This window comes from Lagopus muta, chromosome 4, assembly GCF_023343835.1.
Source record: "Lagopus muta isolate bLagMut1 chromosome 4, bLagMut1 primary, whole genome shotgun sequence".
Lineage (NCBI taxonomy): Eukaryota > Metazoa > Chordata > Aves > Galliformes > Phasianidae > Lagopus > Lagopus muta.
This window is the reverse complement of record NC_064436.1, coordinates 14,492,308-14,518,489: the sequence shown is the minus strand read 5'-3', so window position 1 is coordinate 14,518,489 and position 26,182 is coordinate 14,492,308. Positions and strand designations below refer to the sequence as shown.

Genomic DNA, 26,182 nt, shown 5'->3' with positions numbered 1-26,182 from the left:
ATGACAGGGGCGTGAGACTGGGTGGGCTTTGATGTCCCTTCCAACTTGAGCCATTCTGTGATTCTATGAATTGTTTCCCTTTAGTAGTTTTGAATGTCCTTTACTATTCAACTCTGTGCAGACCTCTCATAGTGCAGATAAGGAGGCTCTCTGTTTCCTTCTGAGAGCACTCAGTGTGAAGTGCTGATCTGTATGAGAGAGCCTGATGCGATCTCAATAAGTGGGTTCAGTTTACAAGAGCTGCAGCCATAGCTCGGTGAGGATTAGTAAGTCAAGAGGTTGGAGATACCATCATTAGCGGATGATGGAGGAAAGTAATCAGAGTGCTGCAACACTCACAGGGGAAAACAACAGGAAGAATTTAGTAACTCGGTCTGAACTTTGAAGGTAAATTGTGGAGCTTGTTTTAAACAATGTACAACTCATCAGGATTACAAATCTTTACAAAGCCTGTGACTTTCTCCTGCCTCCTATTTCATTTTAAGACAGCAAGCTCAAATGCAGTCACTACAATCATTTCTTTATCAAAGCCCTTTGTATCTGAACACCACAGTTCCAAAATTATTTAGGAGACCAAATATCCCTTGATAGATACTGAGACTGTAGTCACATTTATCCCCGAACAGTGTATGTGAAATCAATTTTGAAGCTTGTTGCCATTGCAGGTGTTTGTTAACAGGGGAAGCACAGACTCCTTATGTCCTGCATGCTAACAGTGAAAAGGGAAGTGGTAAGCTATGTAGATGTTGGTAGTTTTAGAATGAGCATGCAGTTCTGAGTGAGAGATTTTTCTACATTGCCTGAATAAACCTTCAAGATACTACTAGCTTCATACGGCTGCAGTTGTATCTACTAGAGAGTGAGGTGGAATATTGTTTTAGACAGCACAACACTTAGAACTAAGAGCCTTTTCTACAAAAAGCAGGTTCTCGAAAACTTCAGATGTTCTTTTCAGACAAATTTTTCCTGAACACTTTTCTACGTCATGCTATAGTTAGGTAATAGTACTGTGCTGTGGGAAAGAATCACTTGCAGAAACCCAAAGTTCCTTCTTGCGATATGAACTGCAAATATGAAACTATAAGAATATAAGTAACTTTAAAACAAGGCCAAAATATTAAGAGAAAAAAGGGGGGAAAAAAAAAGGGAACTATATTTGATATAATTAAAACCATCCACTGAGTCACTCCTGAGGTAAGTAATGAGAAAATTGGGTGTGTTTTTGAAATTTTTAAGAAATATTTCATTATTTCTGATTTTTTTTTCCATGTATTTATTACTAATTCTTACAATTTTAGGAGACAGTCACTAAAGGAGGACTTGGCAAAGTTCTTGTTGGGAACTGAATGGTGCTGCTGCCAGAGCTAATCTTTTGTATTTAAAGAAGGAAATCAGTATTTGCATTTAGATATCTTAATATGCCTACTTTGCAGTTTCCTTTCTTGAAAAACTGAACCAAAATTCATCAGTACACGAGCAAAGAAATCTCTTCTAATTGAAATTATAAAATCAACAAGATTGGAAAAGACCTCCAAGATCATCCAGTCCAACTGTCCATGAAATATTTGCTATCTGAGGAGCAACAGCCTATTTTTCATTGATCCCTTCATTAACAATAGAAAAATCATTGCCACAGCTGAGAAGAGAATAGCCCAGTGCCTGGCAGCCCGGTTCTTACACTGTTCTTCTACAGCTTCATACAGATTATGGTTTTTGTGTAGTTCATTACCATTCTTTCTAGGCCAGCCCGCTCTCCTGAGATACGTTCTCTTTCTTACAGCTGTGACTGTGGCCTTTACCTAAAGCCACTTTGGTGCGAGGACGGGGCAGTGAAACAAGCAGTGCCCTGACAGCTTTTTTACAACGGTGTCACCTCTGCTCACTGAGAGCTACAGAAGAGCTGAATTACAAATTTCAGCAGTCAATGAAGTGAACGAGTGCCATCCTGACTTCTCAGTCTGTTTCAGTGAAAAGATAATTTCCCACAGTTTTTAAAATGCCATGCTATACTTCTCAGCATTTCCCTTGAAAGACATGTCTACCAGTGCTTTCACAACATCCCATCTCCTGCTCACATTCTTAGCCTTGTTCCTGACGAACGCTGAGGGAAATCAGTCAAATCTGAGCCCTTTCCTGATATTGCCTCTTGCAGGCGGTATTTTTGAAGCACCTCATGTATCAGCTGCTGTCACTCTCTTGGTATTTGTACTCATGATCTCAGGCCCTAATTTCTGTGTTGCTGTATTTAGGGGCCTTCCCAAATTCTTGCTTCATTTAGTGCAGAATTTTCAGCATGTCTGTATTTTTTTTTTCTCCACTGATTTGCTAGTATTTCCATCCAGCTCTCCTAAAAGCTTTAGAAATAGTTATAGAAATAGAAAACTTGGTCTAGCTATGGATGTTCCTGTTCATTGCGAGGGAGCTGGACTAGATGGCCTTCAGAGGTCCCTTCCAAATCTAAGGATTTCACGAATCTATGGTTCTAAACTAATCCAGATGAATTGTAGCTTCATTTTACAGATGAAGAAATGGAGGCCAGGTGAGCTGTGATTTTTGCAGCAGTCCTTGGATGTCTGAGAGAATTGGTAATAAAACACATATTCCTCTGCTTTCAAGTGTCTCCATTTTTTGCTTCTATTAGTGGTCCCTTCTGATCTACGCTTCTGAGAGTCTCAGTTTGACATTTAATATCTTTATCTGAACTCTTCCATTTCTTTTTCATCTCTAACCCTTATATACCTACATAGGATTCTTGCCACGAGCCACTTTTATATTTCCATTTCTAAGTATCACTCTTCCTAATTCAGTTTTTTAGATCTTTCCTCCCTTCTTGTTTACTGGCTTCGTCTAAAGTTTAACAGCATTTCAGTCCCCTTTTTCTTCCTTTCAATGATTTGACATCCATTTCTCTTCTCTAAAACCAAATATTTAACTCTTTCTGGAGAGAACCAGTTCTCCAGTTCTCCAGTTCTTAATGTTCTATTTCATATTTTCACTTGGTGTGTTTTCATGATACTTGGTTCAAAGATTATGTGTTAATCGAAGACGTTATTTTCCCTAAATCTACTTTTTCTTCATTTTTTTTTCTTCCAATTTTTGGTGTGAGGGTATAATTCGTTTTTTACATTTGTAAAAAATTAAACATATGAACAAAACCTGCATGAAGAAAGATTTTGCTATTCACATAGCTAACGGTGTTAATATTTTGCAAAAAAAAAAAAAAAAAAAAAAAAATTAGACTGACACAAGCAGCTCAGACATTAGCTATCAATGTTTTTATCTGAACTGTTCCACCAGTTCTTTATGAGTTTCTAGATCCTTGTGCCCTGTTTGGCTTTGTAGCCTGTCCATTTGGCCTGGGACTCTCAGGGGAAATCAGGTAGATCACAAAAAGGTGTCAAAAGGCAAGGTCTTGATCCATTAAAATTCCCTTGCAGAAGATCAGAGAGAACTCATTACTCAGGCTGAGCAGAGCTTTTTATTCAAAATTAATATTCAAAGTCCTCCCAAAGTCTACATCATCCATATGCAAATTAGCCACAAGAAAAGATAAAACAGATAAACAACAAGGGATGTCTCAATTTAGGATGGCGAGAAATGACCACCTACTCCTCTGCTCTACTTCAAAACTAATTGACACAAGTTTCTTTTTTTTTTTCCCCCCCCAGAGCTAATCATCTATGTAAACTGTATGTCACAGTACTGCCCAGGGCTCGTCTATGTTCAGTAAGCTAAGAGAAATTTGCCTAGAGACAGAGCAGAACTGAAGCAAGTTTCCTGCGTAGGAGAGGTATTTCAGTGTAGCTCTGTGCAAGAAGACTTGGATGGGCTTGAAAACTGGTGTGGCTTTCATCAGCTCCTGAGTTTGGCCATGTGACTGTGCTGCTGCCTTGTGGGAAGTGGAAGTTGGCAGATCAGACCCAGTACAGTGGAGCTGCAGAGGGTAAAGCCAACATGGTGAGGGCTAGGGGCTTTCCCACAGGGGGCTACCCGTCCTGCCCCAGAGCCATGCCGTGCCTTCGAAGATCCATCAGAAACGGATAGAGTGACAGTCTCTTGGCCACCACTGCTTGCAGTTGTGCTGGGCAAGCTGGCTGTCCTCGTAGCTTCGAAACCAGCCTGAAACTGCATCTCAAATATTGATGGTTTAATAGCAACCAGAGGTTCTGGGGGAGTAAAAGAGCTCAGTCATTGCCTAATGATTCCTCTATCACGGTCTGTACCTAGCTGTGACTCACAAGTGCAGTTTCAAACCTGCATTCCCATTTAAATGCTGCATTCCTAGCAACAATCTCTTGAGTGCTAGTACAGGGAAGACAGATATCATCTTGGGCAATGAGATTATATGAAATTTAAAAGAATGTAATCTTCCTAAGGGATTATTCAGAATAGAGATTAGGAAGCTTTATGAATTTGAAATTTCCTTAGGACTTCTTCATCCTTTCACCTCATCTCGAAGGCTTGCACTGGTGCACTCAGCACAGAAGCAGCATGATCCTTTTGAGCCACTTCCTTTGTGGGAGCTCTGCTGTCATTTCCCTGTATATTACAATGCCTGCAGAGCTGGAAGGCCATGCTGCACTCTGTGGGCCAACCCTCATGCCCCAGCCAGCATCAGAGAGGTACAGCTATGTCATGAGCCAGCATCTTGCTAGGATGCCAGCTCCAAGGGCAAGGTACATAGAATCACAGAACTTCTGCGGTTGGAAGGGTCCTCTAGAGATCATAGAGTCTAACCCCCTACTAAAGGGAGGTTCCTTCTTGAAGAATTTTAATGTTGCTTCCCTCATACGTGGGTACACATTAGCACAAAAACTGCAGTTCTGTGCTGTATCAGCCTTTAGAGCACTGCATATAGGATGGAAAGGAGCACATGCACACTGCAGCCAACCCAGTGCTTTGGGAAGGATTTTTCCCATCCCAGACTCGAGCAAGAAGAGGATATAGACAGCTACCTGTGTTTTGGTAAACTCAGGAATCCCAACACTTTTATGTGTGAAGTTCTAATGTCAAAGAACAACATGGTTGGAATGTAGGCTGACAGACAGACTGACAGCCTGCATTTTGCCTCAGCTTTGTGTACACAAATTCAATCCCTTTTGTGGAATTTCACACTCTTCTTAAAAATTATGTGTCTGCTTCTGTGATAGACACTGCCTCTTTGACTCCAGCAGGAGTGTTTGGGTTCTCAAATACATGCCCACATCCTGCAGAGCTGATCTAAAGCAAGGCCAGAGGCTGCCTCCATGATTGTAGAAGATTGCTCGAGCACAGAATTGGGCTGTGGAACTGGATCCGGTAAAGGCATTTAGTGGCCTGCTAGAAACATGTACTTTTGCGGAGTCTCTGAGAACCAAATTTCTCACAGATCAGATACCTATACTTTTGAATATAGTTAGCACTTATTTGCATCCTTAGGTATGAGAACAGCTTTAAAAAAAATCGTTCTTTAATGTTCCTTTATAGTCTGGACCCTATATTAGCTATTTGAGAAGTGAAGGTCAGTAATTACAGTGAAAATACGCAAAGGAAAATGTAGAGAATAACTTCCTTCAAAGATACAGAGAGGGACTTAGATGGGAGGATCAAATGACAGCTGCTCCAGCCTAAGAAAGTCTCAAGCAACATTTAAGCAGCATTATTTTAGGACATCAAAGTTCATCTTCAGATTTAAGGAGTGGCTGGAAAAGTCTTACAGCTCATTTTACAGTTTGGGTGTGCTGTTGCATTTTTTATGGTAGAATACTACTGCACAATTGTGATTTTCTTCTTTTCTTATGCTTCTTTCACGACTGAGAAGATAACGTGCTGTCAGTCTGAAGCACCCTAGAAATAAAAACAACAAGGGTTTTAAAAACATACTTTGCTTTTCCTTAAGTATCTCGTTTCTCCGCCCTTCATTTTGCTGAATGCACTGATGACTATACCCGAGGCAGTTTTGCAGTTGTTTTTCAATCCTCCCTTTCATCAGCTTCACTTTTTATTACCAGTCTAAAAGAAATGTATTCATTTCTATAAAGAACTGCATGTTTTTTCAAGATAAAACTTAATCAAGCATTGCCTTGAAAGTGGCAGCTAATTACTAGGCATCTCTGTAAGGCCAACATGCCATGCAGAGATAATTCAGCGCCCTCCTGCCTCTTCCCCTGTTTGAGCTGCTGAAAGCACGTCCCCACTCCAGCATCTCTCCCTTGGTCTCCCCTGTGCCAATATAGTTTCTTACAGAAAGACTTTATTCCCAACACTTGAAGTTATAGCCAGATCTGCTGCTACAGCAACACTTGAGCACTGTCCCCATCCCACTGCGAGGCCTCCAAACCAGCCTCCTTCTGATCGGATGTCTTCCCAAACCCTGATGGGGAGCAGAAGGGGGTCCTCTCCTTCAGCACAGTTGCCGTGCCCCCTTGGACCTCCTGCTGCTTAAACTAATCCGGGATTGCTTACAATACGTGCACTTAGAGTGTGAGTTTGGGATATGTGGCGACCCAACAGAAAAATTGTATCTGTGTCCTTTGGTCTCAAACTCCAGCTCAGCACTGCAGAATGACATTCACATGACGGTTTACAAAGAATGGGGAAAGCCTTTAACTAGCACTCCCCTGTGCTGCTCTGCAAGTAATCAAAGCCATTATTAATACAGAAAGGATCAAGAAGAAAACCCAGACCCTTTTAAAAGCAGTGCAGTTTCTTTCAGTCACACCCTGCTTCTGGCCATTTGACCAAATGCAGGAGGTGAATAACCTCTACATTTCTGTCACAGGGCTGTACTGTTGGAATTAATAGAAGTGCCTGAAAATCGATTCCTGGCATTGCAGTGTGCAGGCTGGGATTTTTTCTCTGAGACGTCACAGAGCATCTGCTAGCAGTTATCTTTCTGTGCTAACTCCAGGTGAATTTGGAGATGCTATCTGTCCTCCTTGGAAGCTTTCATTCTGTTGAAAAGGAACTTAGAAACAAACATCTGCGTCTGCTCAACTATAATTGTATATTTTCTTTCGGCTCCTGTCGAAGTCTCCAAAATATTTTAGCCACAATTTTATGGTTCGTGATGTGTAGAGGTGAAAAATAAAGAAAAAGGCAATAAAACTGGGCAGAAATGTACACAAGCAGTTATTCAGAGAGGTTGTAAAAATGTCACATACTGGGTTTTATACTTTTATTACCCTCTAATTTCAGCTGTGCCGTTTCAGTTAGGGCCAGTATCTCATTTTTTAAGCACTGTTCTAGCATTCACTGGTGGCACTGATCTTAGAAAACTGTAAATTTCCTTCCTGAGAATCTCTGAAATAAAAGACAACTTGCCCACGATCTGAGGATTGTTGCTGGACAGAGAGCTTTACTTGCTGCGCAAACCCACTTGCGTGACCCACATGCGTGATTCTGGCAACTTTATTCCGGCAGCTTACACCTATCCCTGCAGCCTGCAGAAGCATGGGTGCAGCCAGCACTGAGGAGGGCTCTGGGAGCTGCCACGGGCTTTGCTCACCTTTCTGTCTCCTGGGGGCCTTTTGCATGGCTTTTAATGCCATAGCAAATTGCGACGCAGTGCAATTTCCCTTTCTTTCATGGTGACCTGTGGGAAAATGTTATCTGTCATTTCCCAACAGCTCTCAGGGGCAGGAATAAGATGCTAACTAGCAGACTGGCAGAACTTGACTGGCACCGGCCCTGTCTGCGCTTCAGAGCAGGCCCATCAGCTGCTGACTTCTGCAGCAGACACGCTGCACCAGCACAAATTTTTAAGTTCAGCTCTATCACCAACCAGCAACATGCTCCACTGCTCTCAAAGGTTCAGCTGCTGTGGTGTTCTTGGGGCTCTCGTAGAAAAAGGAACAAAAAGAGGGTGAGTCAGGTGGCCGCAGTATTGCAAAACACTGCTGTTTTTCTTAAGTTGTGACACTGGTGTCCCTGGAATCTCCACGATACAAACATTTCGCAGATTAAAAAGGGATTAGCAAACAGCCCGACTGCCAACAGTACCTAAAACATGCACAGATGTTTCCAGCTGGGTGACATCCACTGAAAGCACACAGGAAGCTTACATTTGTCTCTCATTTCTTTTTGCTAGGGTGGATCGTAGATTCCACTCAGTACAGAAAAGGCTATAAAATCACCAGGCACCACTTGACTCTCTCACAGTGACCCTATGTGGCTGCAGCCACCCCAGTTTCCAAATGCACACGTTTATTTTTCCATGAGGTGGTCACTGCTCTTGTGCAGCTGAAGGTAGCGAGATCTCCAATTTCAAAGCAGGTTGAATTTGGACTCCCTCCTTTTGTATTCACTAATGCAGTCAAAAAAGCATGCTAACAAGGTACAAAAAGGGCTCAAAAAAAAAGCTGAAATTGAGCAAGTGGCTGCTAGGAGCACTCCTGCTTGGGACTGGCTCTGCAGGAGCAGCTGCATTTCATGCATTGAAATAGTTAAATGCATGCCAAGTTGCCTTTGTATTGCTCTGAAGTCTTAATTAAAATGTTATGTGGCATGAAGTCACGTTTTCTGAACTATAATTTGCCTTATAAATCATTAATTAGGTACACACCAGTGGGTGGTTATCTTGCTCTCAAGGGGCAGCCATAAGTTTTCAACTGAACGTGTGTCAAAAATGATTGCTGGAAATCCAAGTGGGAAATGCTATAACCTATCTGGAAAGACTTCAAGGGAAAAGAGGAAAGGATATTGCCTCGTGTAGTAGAAATATGAGGGGAAAAAAGAGCAGTAAATAAGCCCTTTCCTCTTTTCCTTTCCAGTCTATCTCATGTTTTAGTAAGGGATGAGTGAGCTGGGCTACACCTACAGAATGTACACAGACAGATCTGCAGCACATGGTAAGTGGAGAGAAAAATGTTTGCAGCCCACTTGGCATTAGGAAGACTGAGAGTGGCAAACTGGGGAAAGAGAGGGAAGAAATGAAAGGGGTATAATGCATCCTTTGTACATTAAATCAGTCAGCTCTTTGGGAAGAGGTTTTTGTCTGCTGATATTTTTGGTGTGGAAAAGATCTAGCCCTGGACTAGGAATGCCAGGCACTGCTGCGATGTGGATGAGCAATAATTGAAAGCAACCGAATCAATTACTCACTATTACTAACGCTTGGAACTTGTGCAACCTTTTAACAAGAAAATCATAAATGCATGCACAATCCTCACCTCAGAAGCATCTGTCTGGAAAGGATTAGCAGGTACTGAAGAAAGTCTCTCAGAAACGGTTATCAGCCACTTGGTGCTATCAGAACTCCTCTTTATCTTCTTGCAGCTGCAGCGCTGTAGCTTGCTTTTTTTCCCTCTCTGTCTTAAGCAGTGCATAAAGGTACACTGCCAATGATACGTGACCAGTTCCAATTGTTAGTTAGCTCAGTCATTCAAGCGTTTTAAATCTATTAACAAGCTGGCCATTAAATGAATCGCTGACCTATTTCTTTGCTACTTGAGCTAAGAAACCATAACTGATGACCTACAAAAGCATCAATGTGTTAAGAAAAGTTATTAGCTGCAGAACCGGAGTAGCAATTAGTCACTTCAGCTTCTTCCACCAGCTTGAATAGAAAAATTCACCATTGCCAACTTCCAGTAATTCACCAGAAACTAAATTTTGACAGAGACTGATGTTTGGGGGAGCAGCATGCATCTCTTCTTTCTCAGTTCAGTACTGGAAAGTGTTTTGGCAAGCATCTAAACTGGCTCAAATTTGGGATGCTCCAGAGCAAAACCTGGGCTGAGGACTCTGCTGGATGCAGACAGGTGAATTTTAGATCTCACAGCTGATTTTGCAATGGAGCAAACAAACCTATGATCCAAAAACAGCCTTCTGCATGGGGCCAGGTGTGGCTGAGGTTCCTCTGTCCCCTTGTCGCCTACTGCCCTCAGAGCCACCTGCTCTGAACAAGAAGCTTTTATGCTTCTCTTTGCCAAAATTATTCCAAAATACTGGATGCTAGGTGGGCCAGCATTTTTTCACCCATTTCTTAGAGCCAGCTCAGCTTTGGGGGCTGCCATTTGGGATGGCAAATGAGTACTGCGTTCAATGGAAACAGTGAGGTGTTACTGTGATTCACTGGCTCGGTCACCCCAGAAGACAACCTGAAGCTACCCAGCCTAACACAGATGTGTGGTGTTGGTGCCTAGACCATGCAGGGTGCAGATGCCACTTGGCCCCGCTGTGCTGAGAGCAGTGGATGTGCTGAGGGCCGTCCCAGCAGGCAGAAGCAGAGAGGGTGGGAAGCCCACACACAGGTGCCTCAGCTGGAGGAGCAGCCTCTTCTCGCTTTTGCAATCCCTGCTTGCTTGACAGGCCCGGACGGCATTACATCACTTCCTAAAAACAATCAAACGGAGCCCATCTCCCTAAGAAGCACAACTCAGAGGCACCGGGGGCAGGAAACAGGAAATGTAAATGCTCTGCCGAAGCCTGCAGAGAGCCGCGCAGGCCGAGGCAGCATGCGGGTGCCCGGCTGGGTGCCTCTGCTCAGCACCTTGCTCCTGGTCCGGCAGGGCTCAGCCCAAGACGGTGAGTGGCCCCTGGCATGGGGACCCTGGGAACTGGATGGGTCTTGGGGGGTGACGGCTGGCAGCTTGTCTCGGGGAGAGGGGACTTGCGGGAGCTTGCTTGCTGCTGCCAGCAGCTGTGTGCCACCTCCGCTTGCCTCGCTCCTTCCTGGCGGTGTCTTTTTATTGCACCTCCTCAGATGTAAGGCTGTGTGATGGAGATTCAATCCGAAATGTAAGGCTAGGTTTGTGGGAACTGCTGTCTCCAGTCTATCCCATCGCCCCTTTTGGGTCTAATGTTAACCATTTCTTGTACCTTGCCAATCCCACACCCATACTGTTCACTGTATGCAATAGTAAAGCTGAAGACCAAGCTCAAGCTCTCCTTCCACTCAAAAGCCAGCTGCTGATTTCTGCAGCACTGATGATCCGAAACTCAAAAGAACAGCCAGTGCTGAGATAAATATTTGGCGGTCTGCCTTGCTGAGCGCTCAGGAGCTCAGAGGGCAGGGCGGCTGAGTGCTGGGGGCTCCTGCAATGGGCGTGCAGCTCACAGCTTGAGGTGCAGGGCTGCTCTGTGGGGATAGCCCGCCCCCGGTGGGGCCAAAGTACCTCCCGGTATCACGCCAGCCGCTGCCTGATGCCTTGTTGTGGATTGGGAGTGTGTTAAAGCTGCGGGCAGGGAGAAATATGTGGATTGTGTTTTGGTTGTTCATTTTTTTTTTTCCTGAAAGTCAGTACTATTCTAGGCTGTATAATCGGGCTGCAGGTTCCAGGCGTGCTGCAGATCTTATCGCGGTTAGCGATCGTGCTTAGCTATAAGAATGAAGTAAGAGTTGTTACAAAATGGTTTGGTCTTGCCCGCGTTAAAGGCAGCCCCGCCGTGCTGCAGGCATGTCAGGAAAATGTGCTGCAGGCTTTGCACGTGCCTCATGATCAAAGCATCCATGGGAAGAAAAATCCCATGAGGAACAGAGCAGAGCAGAGGTCTCAATGAAGCAGAGAGGTAGGAGGAACAGTCCTGGAGGGATCTGGGTTTCTATAGGGACTTATACAAGCCACAGCTGGGCTGGGTGAATTCTGCTGTGGCTGGCCCTCCCAAGACATCCTGTGCGGTCACCATTTTCTGCTCACAGATCAACAGAGCAGCAGCTTTCTGGAAGTTTACCTCCCGACTCCTCCAGCTCCAGACATGGCTCAGAAGCTCTGGGATCCCTGCAGTCACACCTGTGCTATCTGGAAAGCACTTCCACAGCAGGCAATGAGAGCGTGATTAGACCCTGCAGCACAGACAGATGGCAGCCTTATAAACTCTGTTCTCACACCGCATTGGAGCCTTGTAAAACTCTTGCCTTGCCATTTGGATTGTGTTGCACAGACAGCTTTGTCCTGGCCACCCTGCAATTCCTGAGGGGTGGTAGCACAGTGAGTATGCCCAGGTCCCAGTGCTGGCTTCATGCAGGGGGTCATGTATGTTAAATTTCAGTGAGTGACCCCTGGCTGTAATGTCTTGAGAGACTTCATGATTGCTGCTGAGCCCCTAGAGCTGCTGAATCATTAATTTCAGAGCTCTGCTGAGAGCAGGGAGCACTGAGAGGTACGCACCCATGTGTCTGGATGTGGCAAAGTTGCATGTCACTAGTGTGGAGCTGGAAGGGCATGGGATCAAACTGTAACTAAAGGCACAGTTTGCTCTGGAAAAGCTGTAGCTTTCAAGGTGATGGATGAGGCTGCAAGCTCACGGTACGGCCCCAAGCACAGGACCGAACACGCAACTCTGGCCATTAAAAGAACTTTTAGGTGCAGTGGGAGCACAGCTTTCTATTGCCTAGTTAGGAGCTCGAACACTGGCATCCTGCTCCAGGAACTTCCCAGACAGCACTTTCCAAGCACCCCTCTCTAATGGACTCTTGCCTGAAGCTGACAGAGCAGCCTCCTTGAGATACTCACGGTGCCTTGCAGGGCCTGCGGCAGCGCCAGTAGCGACCTGCTGTAGCACGCAGTCTGGGCAGGCCCTGGGCATGGCAGGGAGCGGCTGCGCTCAGATCAGCACAGGACGAGGGGTGAGTCAGGCACAGCCAAGCCGCCACGCGCATGGCATGGAGCTGTGGGAGTGCATTGCCAGGAGGGGCAGAGGTTGGGAGTGGTGCTGCAAATGGAAGGGATCCTTACTCTGCAGAGCCTCCTGGTCTCTGCTGGATTTGCCTCCCTCTCCCAAGTCTTCCTGCTGCTGTGTTTGTATAACTTACAGGAAAGTATGGAGAAACCAAAAATTCCCAAATTACTAAACTTGACTGTTCATTGACTCAGACCTGGTCCTTCCCAGCCCTCTTTCTTCTGCAAGTAGGAGCTGTAGTGTAGGTTGGAAAACTCCCTTCAAAAATTGCAGCCCACAAGCTTGATGAGAGCCCAGCGGGCGGAACCGGCCCTTGCCAGCAGAACTCAGTGTGCTGACTGCAAGCGTTTTATTTTGCCTCTCATCCAGCCACAACCAGAAACCTGTCTGCCTGCCTGCTTCGTCGACAGCTCCTATCGCCACCTCCAAGTGCCTCAACACAGACCTCAGGGGAAGAAATGCAGCCATAGCAGAAATGCTATTTGTTTGCAGAGCTGCTCAGGTCCTGGTACAAAAGCTGCTTGGGACATTCAGCTCGCTTCGCATGCCCTGAAAGGCAGGCTCGGAAGCAAAGATATCACAGCATCCCCCTGCTGGTGACCAGAGTGGCAGGCAGCAAGGTAGCATGGTATGCGCCACAGCTACAGGGGAACAAGGGAAACGAGAGCACGGTGCTTGCAGGAACCTTGTGCAATCAGCTGCCCTGATGCTGAAAGACAGTTAAATTGCTCGAAGAAAATGCCCTAGTGAGAGGAAATCTTGTCCAAAAAAGAGACTGCGTTTTGTCCCTGGAATGATGTAAAGTGAACAAAAATACGTGGCGACAAGGTCACTCCTTCCTGTGATTAGCCATTTTCTTCATCCAGAGACTAGACAAAGTAATTCTATTTCATGCAGAGATAGATAGCTTGAAATCTGCTTTGCAGTTCAAATATAGGCAAATAAAAAGTAGTGGAGACATTGGAAATGTCTCTCTTGGAAATCAAACACAGCATATGCTGCAGCTGAAAGCCTGGTGCTGCATTTAATGAGATGTGACTGTTTGCTTTTGCTTTAGAGTCACTTCATGCTTCAGACATTAAAAAAATCCATCTTAGCTGTACTAGTAAATGAAAAACAAACAATTTCCCCCACATCCTTTCCCCTCTGCACTATTTTTAGCAAGAGGCTTGTCCTTGTACATCTACCAGCCCAGGCAGCTGACAGGTGTCAGAGGGATGGCCACAGCAGAAAGAAAATAGAGGTTGCAGGAATGCACCCAGCAGTGTGTCTGCCCTGCCAGTAGCTCTCTGGCCACATGCACTGATGGAGGTAAACGTATGTGGTATAAATGGAGGAGCTGCAAACGCCGGGTCTATGAACTACCTCTGGAGAGCAGTCAGATTGCTAAAAAGAGTAATGGAGAGACTCTCTTCTTCCTGTCTTCTGTAATGAGAGGATTAATGAGAGCCAGCAGATCACAGGAGCATGTACATAAGGAGACACTGCCTGCAGGGATGCAGAGGCTGTGCTTTGCTCTCGGCTGAATAGGGAAGATTGCAGCAGGGAGGCTACTGACATGAAGCCCTTTGCCACCAAAGAGCTGACATTCACATTGTTGTGCTGCAGTGAAAGAGGTTGGTGGCCTTCATAGCAGACAAATGCCTTACTTAAGTATCACAAGTCATTTAGTAAGTATTGACATTCTTTCCTAGTGTTAAGGAGAGGATGAAACAATCAGATGCCTGCACGATAACTGGCATAAAGAGGCAGATAGATTGCTGCTGTCCCACTCAGAGCATTGCTGTCATTTGAAATTGGGCTTCCTGGCACATAGTCTCAGGGGATTCTCAGCTCCCTCTTGAGACAGATGTGGTAGGTGAGGATGTTACAGAGTGGTGAAGCAAGAGGTAGCGCTCTTACCTCAGTTTTCCTCTCTTTCTTAGTGTCCCTGGGAAGGACAGCATTCTGTCCTTCTGATTTCTCATTTGTAAAATGGAGATGATAACTGCTCATCTCTCAGGGCCATTATGAAGATTAATGTGTTTACCAAAGCGTTTTAAATGCTAAGTGCTTTCGGATCCAGTCCTGTGAGATTTGAAATGCCAGCAATGAGGAGCTAAAAACCTGAAGCTCTAGCTAACTCAAGTGGAAACTCTTATCTGCCCAGCACCTGAGAACAGCAGAGACAATCATGTCACTGCAGAGGTCATGCCATTCCATTCTGCTTTGTGGCATAAATGCTGTGCCACGATGTCAACCTGTCGAAAGCAGGGGGGGAAACAAAAGTGTCCCTGAGCAAGTTGGCTGAAGAACCACATTGAGGTAAAAACTTGTAGCAGACTTGCCATCTAGTTTAGCATCCAAAGACCGAGAATTCAGGTGCATGCACGCATTCATTGATTATCTTTCTTAAGACTTGAATGAATAGCAAAGCTGCATGCTTTGAGTCATTAATAACACTGATGAAACCCACAAAATGTTAACTTGTCCCCCTATGCTTGACAGGCTCTGAAAACGACGAGGATGGCTCAGGATATGGAACAGCAGCACTCCCCACTACTACAGTGCCACCTCCTTCCTCTGTACCTCCCCTGTCCCCTACCCCTACGAGCAGCCCCCAGCCAGTGCTGATTTCTGCAGAGCCCACCGAAGGCAGCCTGGAAATTGAAAGTACACCCAGCCCTGAACTGAGCGACACAAGCAGTAACGGGAGTCTAGAGACAGAAGAGCCATCTGTCCTAACGTATGCTGTGCCTGCAGTGGTGCTGGCCCTGCTGGTCTTACTGGTCATCATTTTTATAATAGTCCATAACCGGAAAAAGTCTAAGCAAGGTAAACTTCTCTTCTTGGGCATTGGGAAGCTATCTTTATCACACACTTGACATTTAACAAATTATTTCAAGCCTCAGGATGCCCCATTTAGGATGCTTGTCTCTGTTTTTAGTTCCATGTCTCTTGTGCAGAAAAGGAGAGGCATGCAGCAGCCCCACATTGTGAGCTGTAGCTGTTTCTCAGCTCATGCCAGGTGACCACGGATGCACAGCACCAAGCTGCAGCTCCTCACAATACACACAGCCGAACAGGGCCACAGCTGTGCAACTTTATCTTTGCGCTCAACAACCACAAACAAGGTAGATCAAGCACTACTCCTGCCTTATGCTGCCTGCAGGCCACAGCAAGGAAAACAGTTTCAGGAAGCCACCTTCAACAGAGAAATCAGCAGTTCTGGAGCATAGAGCAATAAAAAGCCATTCACATTGGCACTGTATTAATAAATGACATTCTGAAGTGGTGGTACATGTGCCACGAAGGCAATTGATGAATTCATGAAGGTGACATTTGCCATGGCAATTTCAGCATACACTCACCCCTAGCAAACTCTCAGCTCCCAGACAGGTACCTTGTTGCCCTTTTCTAGTCTCTAACATGACCAAAGATCATCTTAAGATCTCCCACACAGTTCCCATTGCTTGGAGGTGGGATTTTGAGCACCGCTGAGGAAGGGGTGGACGGATCCATGGTCTTGGGAGGTTCTGCAGCAAGGGAGTAATACTAGCACTGATGTTGACATGCACAGGCCATGCTTAATTAAATATTAGTTGGTTTAAAACAGCATATAAGCATGCCTTGCTAGTGAACTGGGCTTTTGTGCACTCATGTCCATCACCACGCTGATATCCACCCACTCTCAGCCAGGCAGGGCGCATGATGAGCTTCATCAGTATGCCCAGGATTAAAAATGGGTTGCTGTGAAAAGTGCAGGAAAGGAGGGTGGGTTGTTCCATCTTTCTTCTAAAAGGGAAAGTTACACCCTTTGTAAACAGATCTCATCAGAAACAATCCTGTTGAAGACTATCCTATAATACAGTGAATATACACAAACAAGGTAACTCAACACAAACTGTTCTTCTTTTCCAGATGAGCTGGGGAGTGAAAATGTGAAAAGGTAAAGTGTGTGCATATCACTTTTCCACCATTTAGTATAAGCTCTGTGTCGTTTGCCCCTGTTTTCAAGCTTATCTTCCCACTCTTTGGCTGAGCTGGAAAAAAAAACAAAAACAAAAAACAGTTAACAACTGCACAGCTCTGACTCAAGTGATAACTTTTATCAAGCTCCATCTTGCTAATCAGTGCTAGAAGATACAAAACTGGATTAATGGAGAAAAAAATAATTTGCTTAAAATAATACTTGAACCATGCAACTCCAGGAACAATCAGTAAAAAGACGACTAAACAGAGACATTTAAATAAATGCTGAATTAGGATAGCTATGATCTGTCCCTTTTAAGTCACTGTCACTGCTATTCAAGCTACAACAAAACTCAATCACTGGAGCAGCAGCGATGATAAGACACTTACTATGCATTACACAGATGAACGCATGTTTGCCAGTTTGCCACTTGCAGAATGGAGAGGTTTGGGATACCTATGCCAACCCCCTGCTCCCAGGCACCCCATGCCACACCATCTTGTTTCCAGACCATTCTTTGCACTGGTATCCCAGCGAGCCCTGCCATGCACAGCCCAGCTGTTGATGTCTGCTAGATGCCATCACCTTCATACACTGTTCAGGTTGACCTCTTCCCAGGTCATTCACCTAGGATGGCCTTCCAGAGTGCCTACATATGCCTGGAATATGAGACAGTCCTTAACAATTTGTTGATTTAAGCTTTTGTGTAATGCCTTTTTTCCCCTTCCTCTCAAGCCCTATTTTTGAAGAGGACACACCCTCTGTTATGGAGATAGAAATGGAAGAGCTCGATAAGTGGATGAACAGCATGAGCAAAAATGGTACATGGTAACCTCTCTATTCCATCATTCCTCTCTTTTTAGCTGACACAAATCCCACGCACAGAAAAGCAATGGAAGGCACTGTATTTGTGTCACTGATTTCCCTAAAGAATTTTTAGTTGTGTTCTTGAATCTTCAACAGAAATAGCAGCACAAATGTCAGGGTAGGATTGTTCAGGAGTATTTTAGTTTGTGTGGGAGACTTTTAACATGAGGGAATATCATAATTGTTTTGAATTTGCAGTAGGCATCTGTAAATACAAGTGCAAACAGAATTTATATTTTTAAACTCACATTTTAATGATAGATAGTAGTTTATTTGAACCACTTCATCCTTTCAGTCTTCTGCTCCTACAGATCTGTGCTCCACACCGTGCTGTTGTAGAAGATACAAGTATTTATTTGTAGCTCAGACCACTGCTTACTTCAAATTGCTGCAAACATCTTATGACTGCATCCCTCCACTCCTGGTGGGGTTTCTTGTACCACCCCCACTGCATGAAGAGCAAGCTGCTCTTTGCTGCTGCTCCCCATCTTCTGCACACTCTCCAGCAAATCTGCCAGCAATTCATACTTTCTGTACCTCTCATTAGAAGCACCTTCTACTCCCTCACAGCTAACACTTTCAAGCATCTGTGTTAACAGATACCCACTAGCTGGAAAGTGCTAGAACCTGGATATTTCCTCATTCTTAGTCTCTTGCCTTATACACCAACAGTCCACTTACCTGATCTCCTCATGCTGTTTTGCTTTTCAAGACACAGAACCCTTTGGAGCATGTCTTCGTGTTAGTACAGCACTCCAGCCACATGATGGGGCTTCGATCTTCTTAGTCTGTAACCTCCAGTAGAAAACACATTCTAAGATACTCTAGTAGAATAAAGGCAGTAAGCACAGCACATAGGGAAGCAGTGCTGTAAAATAACTTGCAGTTCTCTGGACAGAAGGGATCAACCATTTTGTGTTTGTTTGTTTTTAAGTAACATTCCCTAAACCCCAAATGGAACTACAAAATATGGGTGCAGCCATCAGCAGTGGAGGATTAACAAATTGTCCTCCAAGCCTTACCTCATGGGAAACAGTCCTACTAAGGAGAGACTTCGTGCATATGTATACAAAAAACTGAAGTATTCCTAACAAACAAATTACCATAATGGCTATCGAAGGGAAAAGGGATTTAAAACATAACATTTACACTGCTTGGAACGTGGAGACTTAACAGATAAAAGGGTGCAGAAGAGCAGATTTATACACTAGAGTCACTGCACAGAGAAGTTCACGCAATTCTGAAATAAACATTGACTAACAGCGAATAGTAATAATCATCTTGGTTTCTATCCTTTTTCAGCTGATTGTGAGTGCCTGCCTACTGTAAGAGAAGAAGAAAAAGAATCAGTGGCCAATCCAAGGTACTTAGAATTCATTATATTTCTTGAAGAAACACAGTCAATGCCAGTTGTTCCAAAATAACCTCATTTCTAAACTGTATAATAAATAGACCAACTAGGAGGCACATTTAAATTTTAGAATGTCTTATGCATGAGAACTTATGCTCCAGCTCAAACGGTTTGATGCTCCTTGAGTTTTAAATCAGTGACCATCTGTAAACCCCTAACTAACCCTGCAGCAGCAAACCTGTGTGGGACAGACAAGAAGATGGCACAGACACAGTTTACCTCACTGATGAGGCCATTGGCACAAGTGCCTGAGGTGCTAACATCAGTACTCAGATCAGCTTCCAAAATTTCTTCCCAAACAGTGTTTTTTTTTTGTTTGTTTGTTTGTTTAAAATCACTGAGATTCAGTACAGGAAACTTCTCAGTGCCTGATGTAGCACAGTTGCCTGGGCATTAGTTTCCTTCTTCATGCAAGGTGCTTGGGAGTTGCTGTTAAAACATAGCTCAAAACACTTGAGCCTTATGTAAGACACCATTTTGAAAGCATCCAAGACAAAACATTGCATTAATGACATTTTGATGTTTTCAGAATGCATGTTGTTCTAAAACTACTTCACAGAGCAGGTGATTTTTTAAAAGTAAAATTTTAAAGAACACAGCAATTAAGGGTTTAATCTTAATTGACTACATTTCCTAAGCTCATCTTGCATGAAGTTTTGGAACATGCTCCATTTCAAAGTAAAAACATAGTCCAAGCGGTACCATTTTCTAGTTCCCATTCATTTCCCTGACTGAACATGTGTAACCTACTCCAGGTAACTCACTTCAGCAGGGAGTTGGACTAGATGATCTCTAGAGGTGTCTTCAAACAATTTTGTGATTATTAGGCAAAAAAAAAAAGTTACTCCTCCCTGACCAAATAATGCCCGAAGAAGTATGTACAGATAAATACCTATTTTTGCATCTCTTGAGCAAGGAAGGTGAAAGGCCACCAAGTAAAACAAAATAAAGCTATTATATTGCAAAAACTTACTTATGAGCATCAAAGCTGTGAAGTCACGCACCAGGGGCAAAGGATTGTAGCCCTAACTCCCTTCAAGGTGGTGCTCAGCTGCTCCACAGGTAAGCTCACTGAATTACAAGTATGTATCTTGATACATTTTGTACACTGAGTTACAAGTATGTGTCTTGATACGTTTTGTATAAACACTTCTTGCCTTGGAAGGCTAGTGCTAAAATCATGTCCAGGGCTTCCATACACACAGGAGGCAGGTAAAAGCTTGTGCACCTTACCTCCTTTGGTAGATAGGCACAACCCTGCTGAGTTAGACTAAGCAAAGCCTCTCTCACATACACTTTATTACATCCACAGGGCACTTTTTTTTTTTTTTTTAAACCAAAAAGAAAAGGGTTAACTTATGAAATGAGGTTTGGGAGGAATCAAATCTGGACATGAGAAAATTCTCTCTTCCCAGGCTGTAGTACAGTGTCGGTCCTTGGAAACAGTAAAGCCTGCTTCTGCTAAGTTCTTTGCACTAACAGGCAAAGTAACATTAGGAATATCCATAATCACATGAAGGAAAAACTTAACTCACCCAACAGTTGATGAGGGTCTCTGGCTGTAGAACTCTCCTCAGGAAGCAGCCCTCATCCAGGAGAAGTTCTCCCTTCAGATAGCAGCCCTTAAACAAGCCCAGGGAGGGGTGCACCCAGGGACACACAGGAAGCACAGGTCAATTGCTTGCACCTATGTATCCTGAGACAGCCACCCCCTTCACCAGGTACTCCATTATCAGTTCAGGCTGGGACATAACAGATCTCCCTACATGAAGTTTAATAAAACATTAAAAAATAAAGCAGAATATTAAGATTGGGGCCCTTTAAGCAGAAGTTGCATTTTCTTATTCCGGTGCATCTAAAACATTCTAGATCAAGTACCAAGGAGCAAACTAAGTAGACAGAAAACAGAAAGTGAAAATTTAACAGTTTAAACATTAAAAACGAATAATCAAGATGTAAAATGTTATCTCCCAGTCTAGGAAAACATAGTTGATTTCTCAGTCCATGCCTGGTGGCAAGATAGCCTCTAGCCAGCAGAAGCTGGATGAGCTCTTGCTCATATGCAAGAGAGAAGTGATCAAGCAGCATGATGCTAGTGTTTCTTCTCTTTCATGTATGCCCAGTGACGGTGAATCATGAAGCTGCACCAGTAGAGAACTCCTCAAAGGGAGCAGCACACAAGCTAACAGAGCCCAGATTGTGGACAAACTGGATTTAAACAGCTCACCACAAAAGACTGGAGAAGCAAATGCTTCTGTTGTGTACTTCTACTTACGATCTTCAGAAGAGAAATATAATCAATTGGAAAAATAAAGGAACAGTGCAGCAGTAAGACTAAGAAGCTCACTTAATGACAAAAACAGCAAGATTCAGCACTGGTCATGAAAAGCTTCCTTTCCCTGCTGATGTTTTGTAGAAGCTGTCCTTGCTTCCATGCAGCTCTCCAGTTCTGCATAGTGCAGCCAGTAAAAACACATACACTCCAAGTTGAGCAGGCTGTTTTATCTCTGGTTTGTTTTTATATACATACATGAACAATATCCACAATTCTGGATTGCACTTGTTGAAGTGGGTTTGATTCAGGCTGCTGATGCTACACCCAAGCTACATTCATCTCCCAATTTGCTTTTTGGTAATGGTGCATGGATTTGCACAGGAATTCTCCTAGTGCAGTACAAGAGCAGGACTGACAAACAGCAGCTGGAAAGATCTCCAAAAGGATCCACCAGGAAGCAGCCTGAAGCCCAGCAAGTTTTGGTCTTCAAATTAAGGACACTGTACAAGTGAAAAAAAAATTGAGGTTGCCTGACAGTTAACTGCAGATGAGCACTTTGCTAAGTGTCACCACCCAGCCCTCCACCCCATGCTGTGCAGCTCATCACATCAGCCTGCTATAGACACACTCAGCTTGGAAACACTTATTTTCATCAAAGTAGACTGGAAAACTGAACAATTCATTACTAAACCAAACATTTGGTAGATTGTTCCTAACAAGGGTCCAAGGCTTTCAGGTGCAATAAGGTTTCAGCTTTGGATTTTTGAATATTGAACTTGGAACACATGAAAGACATTGGCTTCGTAACATACCTGCTCTCCTTCCTTCAATGACATTAGAAAGTCAGACTGCTGAGATGCCTTGGGTGTGGAAGATAAATATGGTATCACACCCATCGATTTTAGCACGCCTTCCACTGATGTGATTTAAATACACAACACACATCTGACTGGATACTTGTTTACGCAAAGCTTCCCCCCCCACTGTATTTAAAGCTTCCATCTCACCATGCTTTAGATCCTGCCCTATCATATTCTGCTTACATTGTATTTGAATGTTCTTCTCACTCAATAGATGTTATATATGATCAGTTTTAATTTGCCTGCACATATTGCAGTAATATGTTTTCATACCCACCTTGGTTTAAGGGACCAAGTCAGGAAAACCACCAGGCACCTGGGAGGAGAGTTAATACTCACTAACAGCTCACAGAGGAGGGCTCAACTTCGTGAATAAGAATGTGTCAATGCGTTTAAAGCTAACAATTAACCTGGTTTTATTTGCTACTGAATGCCAGTTAACTAGTAACTTCCTCAAAGCGGAAATATTTCTTCACTGTGCCAAAATAATTTACAGCAAATACTGAATTTTATGAGTTATACTAAATCAGTATTCCCTGTTTGGATGATTTGTAATTTAAAACAAAAAGAAAAAAACAAATGTTGTGAAAGAGTGTGAAACATTTTCTCAAATATTTCCACAAGTTCCTGACAGTGAAAATCACTCCCTAGATATACCTAATTGAAATAATATAATCACAGCGGAAAGTGGAAGATTGAGATAATGGCAATCAAAAAGTGGAAGGGGATGTTTTCCAGAAGTAGCTTTGCTAGCAACTTCTTTCCAATAGGACAAAGATGCTATGCTAAGGCTTTCTGCTGTTTGTAAAGCAGTAACCAGAAGATGTCCAAAAGTGAGAATGTTCCCTTTCAGGGCTTAAAGGAAAAAAAACAAAAAACAAAAAACAAAAAACAAACAAAAGACTGATGTTTCTTTGAAACCATTGCTCTTTACTGGCTGTATGGTTCATAGGCACTGCTGCTACAGCAATTAACAACAGTAGACCCCATTTTTCACTGTTAATTGCTTTTTAAATTTTGATTTCCAAAACAGACTCTACTCCTTGAAGTGATATTGTATGACCTAACTCAGCCATGACACAATCCTTCAGACAGTCCTAGCATGTTTACAACCATAAATAACACACTAGCTCTGCCTGTGACAGCATGACAGCATTTGAGAACAGACTGCTGTGCCTATGTTTTGCTGTTGGTTTTAGATTAATACTAATCCTCAGTGGTCTTTTGGTCAAAAACATTTGAAATAATTTTCTTAGAGATTTAGTTTGTCTTGAAAGACGCAAGTTCACAGAAGTGCTCCCTCCAGCTAAACTCATGTTAATAAGCATTAATCCTTATTAAATACATAATTAGGCAATTTTTACATCAAGCTCTAAAAATCAATTTTGCCCAGAACTAATTTCAAGGTGCCAGCTCTACAGTGATCCAGGTTATACTGTTTATCATTCCTAAAAACAGGCATGCCAAAATTTCTTCTCCTCTGGAACTTTCTAACCATTTCAAAAGACACAATAAGGGTCTGGACACTTTCCCAGCCAGTTCTGGATGAGGCTGAGTCCATTGCTTTCTTTTTTTCCTCCAAGACGCACATCTAAAAGTTGCTGAGTTGCTATTGAGAAGATAACACTTAAATTCTGCCTAGCATCAAATCCTGTCACTCCAAAGCAAAAGACACCATGTGCTGAATAATTCGCATTGCAGTACAGTTACAGATGCATCTAACATGTTCCCTCAGTCTGTGCAAATTACATTTAGCACTGTTGTTTTCCCTGATCTTACATTTTCAGCAAGTGCTTTGTTATCCTTTTCTTCTGATCTCACAACCCGCTTTAAACTGTCCAGAGGAATCTATCGCACACCTGATAACAGAGCCCACCTCTAGGCTGCCCATCTCACCTAGCTGCTCTCTTCTTCCACCTTCATTTCTGTATGGACTACTGCACTTGCCAAGGCCACTGCCCAGCATTCAAGTTACAACCAATCATCCCTGCAGACCCAAGTGTCATGGCTGAAACAGCGTGGTTCACTGCCTTGGTTCCTTTCCTCATTCTCATCCAGTATTCCCGTCTCCTGATCACTGATTTACCCATTGCACTTCAGTTCGTTTAGTGCCTTTCATCATAGAATCATTTGAGTTGGAAGGAACCTTTAAAGGCCATATAGTCCAACTCCACTGCAATCACCAGGAACAGCTACATCAGGCTGCTCAGAGCCCTGCCCAACCTGACCGTGAATGCCTTCAGGGTTAGGGCACGCACCACATCTCTGGATATAACCTGCCCCAGTGTCTCACCAACCTTACTGTAAAAAAAAAAAAAAAAAAAAAACCACAAAACCCTCCTCTTCTAGTGAGAAACCATTTCCCCTTGTCCTACCACAACAACCCCCCCCCCCCCCCCAAGGTGTCTGTCCTCTTCTTTCTTATAGCCCACCTTCAGAAACACTAAAGCTGCAATCAAGACTTCCCAAGGGTATATTTCAGTAGTAGAGTACCATAACAGTGATCAGACAAATGATGTCCCTCATTTAAAAGCCCCCAGTAGCAAAAAGCATCTTCAGTACAGGCACAGACTCTAATAACCTGTATTTTAGGGCAGCAATTCCCCTTGTTTAGAAAGAAGGGGAAAGAGAGTTGGCTGCAGAGCCTGGGGTGCATTTCACACCTTGAGGATTACCACAAAGCTGCTGCTCCATCCCCAGGTCCTTGCCCCACTGTACCCTCATCAGTAGCACCACACTTGCCTCATATAATGGAGCTAGAAGGGGTTGAGGAGCTAATTTGGGAAGGAGAGAAGGTATAGCTGCCAATTTCCTTGCACCCATATCACTACCAACATCAGGGGAAATGCATTCTGAGCATCCCTGCTTAAATTTAAGGAAGGGCTCTGGTGGTGCTTCCATATGAGTAAAAAAAGAACAGCAGCAGCTCTGTTTGATGTGAGCAAAAAGCAGCACCAGCTGCTCTCCCACAGGCTGACGTACAACACAGGTCAGTCAGCTCATGTGACCACATAAGCAGTCACCAGTAGGGTATTTTGTACATCTGTGCTGCTCATGGGAAATGTCTTTTTCTGCTAATAAGAACTAAGTGCATACCTGAAATAAGGCACTGGCAAGAAGGTAATAGGCAAGCATTGCTTTGAGGGCAAATCACACTTCACCTGGAGCTGTACTTGTTTGCATCATCACAGCCACACAGCTAGAGGTTGGGGATCACATAAGTAGCACATGGTTACAGGACACTTAGCCTTCTCCTACACGCCTTCATGTGGATATTTTAGATGTTTCAGACTGGGTCAGATACCATAAAAACTGGAATTGCACACTGGGACACCCAGAAGTTTCAGGAAGCTATTTGATATACACTAAGAGGATTTTCACACAAGTGAGATTCCCCCTCCTCCCATCTTCCTTTTTTTTTTTTTTTTTTTTAAGAGATTAGGTGTGATGTAGCATTCAAATATAAGGGAACAACAAAAATCTAGCTGTGGCTCTTGCTCAGATAACTTCAGTGAAAAGAGATGAAGAGCAGGATCAGAACATCGTTTGTCTAGGTGCTGTTTCATGAGAAGGATTGTTTTCTCAGGAGCAGTTACTTCTAAACGCAGAAGTTTCTGTGGTTTTCAGCTTCAGCAAAAACACAAAGCTAAATGAAAATGGAAGTCACCTATTTTAGAAAGGTTTTTTGAAGCAGAAGTACTTCTCCGTATAGAACAGAGGCATCAAGTCCTGAAAAGGAGTAAAATATGTTAATTGAGTGAACTTTCCCACAAGTCAACTGAAGTTATATTTATTTTCACTTCAATTCACAGGAGAGACTAATGTTTAAAACATACATTCCTTAAAATGAAGGGAAAAAAATCTGCTACAAAAATACCCACCCAGACACTATTGTTAAAAATATATAAACACTGAAAACTAAAACTAAGACTAGAGCTGGAGCCTACATATTTAGATTTGGGAAGCGCTACCCACAGTGAAGATGAGGATACCAAGGTGCTTTTTCCAGGCTGCTCCTCCACCACTATGAAGGCAGCATTGTCTCTGATTTAATTTTCTACACAAACAGAAAGGGTTGTATACATTTCTTTAACAGACTGGAGATGTTGAAGATTTGCCTTACACTCTGCTGTGAAATCAATTGGACAAGTTTCATGTGTATACTTGCGATTCACTTTTTCTAATCTAGCTTCCATTCCCTTCCACAACCTGAAATA

General features: G+C 43.5%; 1 protein-coding gene and 1 long non-coding RNA gene across 4 annotated transcripts in view; one reads left to right on the top strand and one right to left on the bottom strand.

The window, feature by feature from the left end:
* The first annotated feature begins 10,356 nt into the window (after positions 1-10,356).
* TMEM154 (transmembrane protein 154) lies at positions 10,357-21,367 on the top strand. The gene is made up of 6 exons (XM_048942511.1): positions 10,357-10,506; positions 15,088-15,414; positions 16,501-16,528; positions 17,288-17,373; positions 18,722-18,782; positions 20,954-21,367. Exons 1-6 carry the CDS (start codon positions 10,437-10,439, stop codon positions 20,967-20,969), a joined length of 588 nt encoding a protein of 195 aa, XP_048798468.1. The 5' UTR covers positions 10,357-10,436; the 3' UTR covers positions 20,970-21,367.
* LOC125692257 (uncharacterized) overlaps positions 15,429-26,182 on the bottom strand; it is a 23,936-nt gene continuing 13,182 nt past the window's right edge. For 2 of the 3 annotated variants that reach the window (XR_007376548.1, XR_007376549.1), the window contains 3 exons: positions 18,101-18,214; positions 17,668-17,749; positions 15,429-16,622 (listed from right to left, as the gene is read on the bottom strand). This is a non-coding gene — a long non-coding RNA (uncharacterized LOC125692257). The remainder of the gene's footprint in view (positions 16,623-17,667; positions 17,750-18,100; positions 18,215-26,182) is intronic. The other variant, XR_007376550.1, reaches the window with a different exon arrangement.